General features: G+C 56.7%; 1 protein-coding gene across 1 annotated transcript; it reads left to right on the forward strand.

The window, feature by feature from the left end:
* The first annotated feature begins 550 nt into the window (after positions 1 to 550).
* Positions 551 to 6,895, forward strand: RNF25 (ring finger protein 25). Its single transcript, XM_026647725.1, has 10 exons — positions 551 to 570; positions 950 to 1,024; positions 1,634 to 1,736; positions 1,841 to 1,908; positions 2,824 to 2,893; positions 3,057 to 3,128; positions 3,352 to 3,492; positions 4,481 to 4,570; positions 5,579 to 5,713; positions 6,152 to 6,895. Exons 1-10 carry the CDS (start codon positions 551 to 553, stop codon positions 6,893 to 6,895), a joined length of 1,518 nt encoding a protein of 505 aa, XP_026503510.1.
* The last annotated feature ends 1,517 nt before the right edge of the window (positions 6,896 to 8,412 follow it).

Consider the following 8,412-nt stretch of genomic DNA (forward strand, 5'->3'; position numbering starts at 1 on the left):
TGAGACGCGTGGAGGGGATATAATCTCTGAATGACCCGGGATTTGTCTGACCTGAGAGATGAGGGTGCTGGCAGCACAGTGCCCTGTATGCAGCAACTTTAGCCGCCCCCTCTGAGACTCCTTCTTGGGTATTGGATCACCTGAGTTTTCTTGGCAGTCTCCCATCTGAATACTGACCTGTCCCCAGCCTCCTTAATTCCGGATGTGAGGTGGTCATATCTGGAGGTGATGCAGCCACAGGACAAGAATGAAATAGCTATGTCTAAAGGGATTTGTCAACTGAAATTTGGCCCAAACTTTAAACGTAAAGCAAAAAGATATTTCTATAGTTCTTAAAAATTTCAAGTACATCTGTTATTTTTAAACAAATAAACATGCTTGTGCTTTGTTTGCGACTCCAATGTTATAGCTCAGAGTCTGAAATGGAAACATAGCTGAAACAAATGTTAAAGCCGAGAGTCCTGTAAAGAAAATTAAATAAAAAAAAAAAGTTTTCAAAATTCTTTCACTTTTAATAATCTGAGAAATAAATGTTTGTAATTTATCTATCATGTGCATTACTGTAGTTCCGTAATGAGGGAGAGACCTCACCCCCTGAAGAGTTTACTATCTAAATGGGGAACACTGACAAAGGTGGGAGGGAAGTGACTTGCCAAAGGTCATACTACTGGTCAGTGGCAGAACCAGGAATAGAATGCAGGTCTTCTGAGTCCTAGCCCGTTGTTCTTTTCACTAGACCCTGCTGCCTTCCACATCGCTTTTACCTAGACAATGTCTCTTTAAAACAAATTTTCATGGTATTGTTATTTCTATTTGTAAATGATTGGGAGTTTCTGAGATGCTTCTGCTGTTTAAGGTCCTAGGCAGACCTGTGCATTGCTCAGGGAGGAAGAGGAGGAGGGAGTCAACAAGGGAGAGTGGCTGTGTGATGTCCCTTCTCTATTCTCAGGGCTTTGCCATCAGAAGTGGAGGTCTTGGAATCCATATACCTGGATGAGCTGCAGGTGTCTCGAGGAAATGGCAGGTATTTGTGCTATTACCGGGTGTCACTAATTCTGAGGGGTGAGATTTCACCACTTTGGTGTACGTTTATCTCAGAAGTCGGATCTCAGAGCTGTGCTGCTGGGAACAATCCTTGGACTGGCTTGTGTACACAGATGTTACGGGTGTCCAACTGTGGATTCTGCACTTGGGATTCAAAGCCCTGGTGAGCTGAGAATAAAGCTCCAATGGTCACCGTGTCCGGATTGAGTGTTCGCTCAGGGAGGGGGTTCTGCTGTCCTTAGCCCTACACCGGCGCTCCAGCATGCTGTGCTCCCTGGCTCGTACCCGAGCTACTGCCAATCTCTCTCTCGTTCCTAGCAGCTCCTTTTCCTCAGAGCTGCTAGTGCACCTTGGCCCCATTCCAATGAGCGTTTCCCCTGCGGGGGCAGGACAGGCACACTCAGCCTGCTGGTCTCCTCTGCTGCACTCCATGCACCGTAGCCCCTTTTCAGCCCCACGGGGCTTGCCTGGAAGGTCTGTGCTGCTGTGACGATACGCAGCCCATGTCACCTCACTGCACTGTCTGTCCTTCATTAATACTCCTCACGGGATAGCTGGACGCTTCACCTCAGCCTCCCTGCCCTCACAGGTCAGCGCCCTGGGAAATCTGCATTACCCTGCACCCTGCGACCGCGGAGGATCAGGACTCTCAGTACGTCTGCTTCACTCTTGTGCTGTCTGTGCCCCCACAGGTAAGGTAACGGTGCCTGACCCCCCAGGAGTGCAGCCACGCTTCACAGGGAGGGGCAGGGCAGGACTTTGGGCCCCATTCATCCCTGGATTTGTTTCTTTCTAGTATCCCAATGAAGTGCCAAAAATCTCGATCCGGAATCCACGGGGGCTGTCAGATGAGCAGATCCAGAAGTGAGTGCTGGGGAAGGGGTTTCCCCCTGCCCTCGAGACACAGGCGGGAAGAAACTTCCCGCATTCCAGCTGGGGGTGGGAAACACGAATACCCCCTTTTCCCTCAGATACATGGAATCGCCGTGTCTGCAACCCAGAGCTGCATCAGCCTGCACAGAAAATAAACAAAGGCCATTGAACCGTCCTGCTTCAGTGAAGGACCAGCCGCTAGCTGCCTGGGGCTAGGAAGAAATTTCCCCCTGGACTGATTATTCCATCATTGTCCACTAGGGGAATCTCTTGCACCTTCTGAAGCAACTGGCCCAGTCCTCGTCCAGTTGGGCAGCTCCTGTGCTCTTCCCTCCCCAGTCCCAGAGGGTTGTGCACAGGTATGGTGAGATCTGGATAGTCTTGCTGCCAGAACGAGGCTTCAATCCTGCTGGAGCTAACCCTGGGTGTTTGGCCTGGTTTTAGTCTCTCTGCCTTGTCACCAGTGAATGCAGCAGAGGTTGGGTCAGCGGCAGAGTCACTGGGACGAAAGCGCTGGCCAGGTTAGCTCGTCACAGGCAGGCTGCGTTGAGTAGAGAATCTTCCTGGGTGTCAGCCTTGGCGAAGGGCATGTGTGTACCAAAGAATCCAGGGCAGTAGGTAGGAGCCAAAATCTGGTGCCGCAGACCTGTTCTAATGGGACTCCTCTTCCTCTGCCCCCACACCATGGGGGATGGGTAGAGGGGAGGGGGAAGGGTCTGAGCATGCTAACCAAATCGGAGCACAGGGATTTCTGTACCCAGCTTGGCACCACTATTGACCAGTCCGGTGGCTGCCGCAGCCACCTCACCCACTGTATAGTAGCCGCTGTTCCCGTCTTACTGCTGCAGCTCACGAGAGGTTAGCACGGCCCCTCCTTAGTCACGGGTTTCTGCCTCTCTGTTCTAGGATTTCCCAGATCCTGGGACAAGTTGCGGAGGCTGGGCTGGGGACAGCGGTGCTGTATGAACTGATTGAGGTGAGAGAGGAGGGGAGGCCTGGGGTGGGTTGGGCGTGGTGCTAGATACAGCCCGATAGTGTCACACGCTCACCTGGTCTCTGCGTGTGGGTTGGTTGGGTCAGAGCCTAGGCCCACCTGGTGCTTTGGGTGGGTAAAGTGTCCCTTCTCCCTCTTTCTACAGAAAGGGAAGGAAATTCTCACCGACAACAACATTCCTCATGGCCAGTGCGTGATCTGTCTCTATGGCTTCCAGGTAGGAACCCCTGCGATCAGTGCGTGGCCCTGCAGTCTGCTGGGAAGGGACTGGCAGCCTGTACCCCAGGGCTTGTGGAGATGGAGGGGGGGGCTCTGGGAGCAGATGTATCTGAATCAGACCCAGCTGAGGGTGGAGCATTAGTGGAAGGCCCCCTCACCAGGGGAGGGCGCCGTGCGGCGCACACAGGACTCCTTCCCAACGGCCCCATCTCATTGTACAGGAGAGAGAAGCGTTCACAAAGACTCAGTGCTACCACTACTTCCACTCTCACTGCCTGGCTCGCTACGCCCAGCACATGGAGGAAGAAATCCACGTGCAGCAGGAAGAGAGAGAGCAGCACCTGGCGCCTCCTTCTAAGCAGGTAAGAGGGCCTGGGCCCCTCCCCCGTGTCTCACAGAGGAGGCCTTGCTCTCCCAGGCCCGTCACGCAGTCCCCACTGCTCTGGATATGGCCACGCCTAAGAGCTCGCTCCTCGGAGTTGCCGTTTGGGTTACTGACTCCGGATCGGTCTCGCCAATCTCCAGCCCGTGAAAATCACAAGTCAGGCCCCCAGAAATCATGGGATTGGCTAAAAATCACGAGTTTAAAAACAGAATAAACTTGGGGCTGGTTTTGTCTGTCTTCTGGGTTTGGAGCCTGTAGGGTGCAGCTGGGTCACATTGTGAAGCTTTTCCCTGAAGCCACAAAGGCTAGAAACTGTCACTGAAATAATGTAAACTGAGATTCTCTCCTGCACACACAACTCCGGGGCTGGGCAATCTATTTACCCTTCTCTTTGGGCTTACTAATGCGCCCAGCCAGCAATCTGGACTCTGAGCGCTTGGCCACTCCTTGCAAAGTCTGGAATAAATAGCACCAGTGCCCAGAAAACAGGTCCAAGACCCCTCACACCCAATGTCCCGAGAACAGCCCCTGCTGTCAAGCCTGGGGCATCTCAGCCAAGTAGTGTCTGCGGGGAGAGACTGTCCCATGGGTAAGGGCAACCTTATAGGTTGTAACCAGCTCCTTTAAAGTTATTAATCAGCTGTTAGACTACAACTCCCAGCATGCCCAGGTGGCATAAATTGACCTAACTACCAGCCAGCCAAACCAGAGGAAGTGGGAGTTACAATCATCAGCAAGGCTACTGCAGTGCTGCTAAAAACGATGAGAGTCCTAAAGCTAAGCCTAGACAGCCGGGTAGCCAGGCATCCTCTGCCCTGCTAGAGCAGCACCTGGGGAAGCCTGGGACTCAAAGAACCTGGGGTTTGTTTCCTGGAGGGGCAGGGAGCAGGGGTGGAGCAGGATGGGAGGGGGTGGGGGGAGTTAGTGTTATGGTGCTGTGTGCCAGCTCTCTCTCCTCCCTGCAGGGAGTCGGAGTGCAGTGCCCCGTCTGCCGGGAAACACTAACCTACGACCTCTCCACTCTGCAGGCAGCGCCACCCCCGCAGCACCCGGTGGTAAGAAGCCCCTAGCTGGAACCCCCCCACGGATCCAGGAGGGAGGGAGGGAGCGTTTGCGGTGTCCCTGAGGCACACTTCAGGGGCCTCCCTAGGCACCCACACCCCCCAGGGCTGCTGTCTGCTTCTGCTGGGTATTTACTAGAACCTGGCAGATACTCACTGTTCACGTTAACATTTGGGCTTAAATGCATCCACCTCATAGCAACTGGACAGTCCTGACGTAAACTCTTCCCCTTTCCCGCCGGGTGCAGTCCCCATCTTCCTGGGGCTGGGAATGGAGACGGAGAGGCGTGCCCAGCCACACTCAAGGACGTAGCCCATGGTTACTGTTTGCTTTTCTCACATAGCCACGTGACCTGCCTGTGGGAGGGGAACGGGTCTGCGTGTGTCTGATGGGTATAGACAACCTGGAGAGGGACAAGTGCTGCTGTCCCTGGGGAAAGAACGAGGCTGGGGCCCTGCCCCAAAGAGCCTCCGGCCCAGCCAAGCTGCAGGGGTACTGGGATGGAATTAAGCCAAGGAAACGTGGCTCAATCTCAGGCTCTTCCTGCACTCCCTAGAGCCTTCTCCCAAGGGGCGGGGCAGAGGGCCTGTCGCTTCAGTCAGTTAAGAACCAACAGGCCAAAGCCCTAGAGCACAAAGTGGAGGAAGTGATCCTGCCCTGGCTCTGGGGGATGGGCCGGATGGGCCGCCCGTGCTGTCCCTGCTCTGATTTCTAGGCTGCACGTAGAAAGAATTGCAGCTTCCCTTCAGTAAGTCTCTAGTTCTTGTTGGCTCATGTAGATTCTGCCGGCCCCTCGCAGGGACATGGTTCAGCTGGTCCAGTCTGCTGTCTCTGCCTGTGGCTCCCCTGTGTCTGACTGACGCAGGGGAGCCCATGTGCGTGAATGCCCCGGTCAGTAGACCTGCAGGCTGCCAGCGTGTGGCTTGGGTGATTTACCCGTCTGGGAGCAGCTGCTCTGCCAGGCTGGATATTGACCGAGCACGGCCCTAACTCTCCCCCAGGAGCCGTACAGGCCTGATGCAAAGGCGCTACAGACCCGAGAGGAACTGCGCATAATCTACCAAAGACAGCAGAAGAAGGGAGGCATCATTGACCCCGAGGCCGAGAGAAACCGCTACTTCATCAGCCTCCAGGCGGTACGCTGCTCCTCGGGGCTGGGCGTTGAGGGGAGCTCTCCAGCGCCACTCTGGTGTGGGGCAGGAGTGGCTCTGGGCTGCGTGTGCAGGGCTCTGCTGGTCCTGCCTTCTGGAGCTCCTGCTCGCTATGGGGGCACTGCAGGATCCTTTGCACGTTCCAACATGCCAGAGAGCGGGTTGGGTGGGGGCGGGTTTCAGGTCCCAGACTGTGATTGGGAGGGGGGGGGGTCTCCAGAAAGCCGCCCATGGAATGGGGGCTGGCTGTCCCGGCGCAGAGGGGCGACCAAGGGCTGCCTGGTGCTGGCAATAACTGGTGTGGGGTGTGGTGGGAGCTGGGCCTGGGGCAGCAGCCGCGGGGCCTTTCCCTAAAGAAAAGCAGGAGGCAGGTGGTGTGGCAGGCCAGGCCCTTTCCTCACCATTGGCTCCTTTCTCTCTCAGCCGCCAGCGGCTGCGGATCCCGGCCACGGAGCCGCCCCTGAGCTGCTGAGTCCTGAAAATGCCGGGGCTGCCACTGAGCACCCAGAACGTGCTGCGGAGCCTGTCAGCCCTCCCCAGGCTCTAGCTGTGGGGACAGAACCTGGGCAGCTGGCGAAAGCGTCGGTCCCCCTGGAGCACCAGAGCAAGCGAGAGAGGCACCGAGGGGAGAGGCCGGGATTCCGAGGCCAGGGCAGGCAGCCGTACAGCGACCCACAAGCAGCAGCTGCGGAAACTTGCCGCCTTCTCCGTGGCTCTGGGGGCCCCGGCGGTTTCGACTGGAGACCCGACCGGAGGGAGGACAGGAGCCAGAGACCCAGTGGGGGATACAGCCAGGAGTTCCCGAAGCCGCACGGCAGAGGCAGAGTGGCTGCCTTTGCTGGTAGGAAAGAGTCGGGCCCTGCTGGCATCTTGCCCGGGAAAGGGGTGTTGGACTCGAAAGAGGAGCATCCCGCTGGGGGGAGATGGACGCCGGAGCAGGGAGCTGAGACCCAGAGCAGGGAGAAGGAAAACCTGGCACTAAACCAGCGTGACCCCAGGGCGCCCACCGGCTGGCAGGGCCATCACAGGACCTGGGACTGTGGGAGATGGGAGAAGTCCCGGGGCAGGGAGCGTGGTTCCTATCCCAGGGCGCCCCGGGGGCGAGGGGCATTCAGGCCCAGTGCAAGGAGAGACCCTCATGGCCAAGTGAAGGAGGACGGTTCCTAGCAGGAGGGGGCAGGGGCTGGTGCGGGGGGGGCCTTTCCTGGGGAGAACAATAAAGAGTCTATTAGAATATCAGCTATCCGCCTCCATATCCCAGGAGGAGAAGGGCCAGCCCAGATCTCTCCGGGGGTGCGGGTGGCTGGCACAGGACACATCTTCCTGGGAAAAGAGGAACACAGAGGCTGTGATGAGCTGGGCACGTGGTGGTGGTGGGGGGAGTGCAAATCCAGGCTGGACTCAAGTCTTAGTAAACAATCGGCAGGTGTGGTTACTAATGGCTGCGTTGCAGTGTCTCTTGGCAGATTGATTGTCAATCACCTGGTTAGTCCTAGGCAGGCAAAATCCCTCTTGGCCTTGAAGGCAGGACCGAGGAGTGGCCAGATGCCACTCGACTGCAGCCATCTACATAAGGGCTACGCAGGGCCTTCCCCAGGCTTCAGGCTCTGTCCCGAGGCCAGCCTAGACTGGCTCCTCCGAGCAGGGACAGCGGCCCTGCTGCTAGCCCTGCCGGGATCTGCGATGCCGTTGTCAGCAGCAATGCTAGAGCTGAAGTGAGGGTGGGACTGTCCCATGTAGCAGAACATCCTCCCGAAGCCAGGCCCCGCTCAGTGCCAGCGAGCAAGGCCGGAGCGCGGGGAGAATCCCAGGCTCTCCTGAGTGTGAACTCCATCGGCCATTGCCATGGGGTCAGCTCCCGCAGGGTAGCACTGCCGTTTCTCTTGAGCTGAGAGCGTCGCTTTCCTGACAGCCCTCACCCCCGACCACTCAGAGCTCGACTGGGGCCAGCTCCGGTAGCTTCGAGCCGCCTGGGCCAAGGGGACTCTAGTGCTTTGGATTCTTCCAGGCCCTGCCGTTGGTTCCATTTCCCTGTTGATCGTATTCAAAAGGAGCTTGTTCTCTTTAAACTGACCGGTCCCTGTTCCAACCTCACCCCCTTTTCTGCTCGCTCACTGATCAGAACCGCTTCTCCTCGTAAACATCCCTGTATAAACCAAGTGGTGCTCCAGGCTTCTTGTCTTCCCTCTGAGGACCCCCCTCCCCTTGTCTTTTCTCAGCACTCTCCAGTCGCTGCCCCCCCAGAGCTGAGCCATCCCCAGTAGGGAGTTACTCCCCTGCTCTCTGTACAGCCCAAGCCTGGCTCCCCATCGTATCCCAACAAACAACCCCTCTGTAAACATTCATCCACGCTTGCCCCGACCGTTGTTACTACTCCAGCCTTGGCTTCCTGTTCCCTGGATTAGGCCCTAGCCAGGTCGCATGGGACTTGTCTGGAGGGACTCTAGCTTATTGTGATTTCAATCTATTCGCTCATCTCTCCAGCCCTGCCTGCAAATCCGAGCATTATGTTCTCATCCCTCTCCTGGACGGTTCTGCCCATCGTTAAAGAGAACTGACGTCTCCCCTCCGACGGAACAGTGGGGCCACCCGTGAAGTCAATGGGGAAGGGGCAGGGGTTAAGACCCTTGATCCCAGTTTTTTGCCCTCTGATTGTCTCAGTGAACCTTCCTCTTTGTCACTCC

This window comes from Terrapene carolina, unplaced genomic scaffold (assembly GCF_002925995.2).
Source record: "Terrapene carolina triunguis isolate 2854851 unplaced genomic scaffold, T_m_triunguis-2.0 Scaffold62, whole genome shotgun sequence".
NCBI classification, from domain to species: Eukaryota; Metazoa; Chordata; order Testudines; family Emydidae; genus Terrapene; species Terrapene triunguis.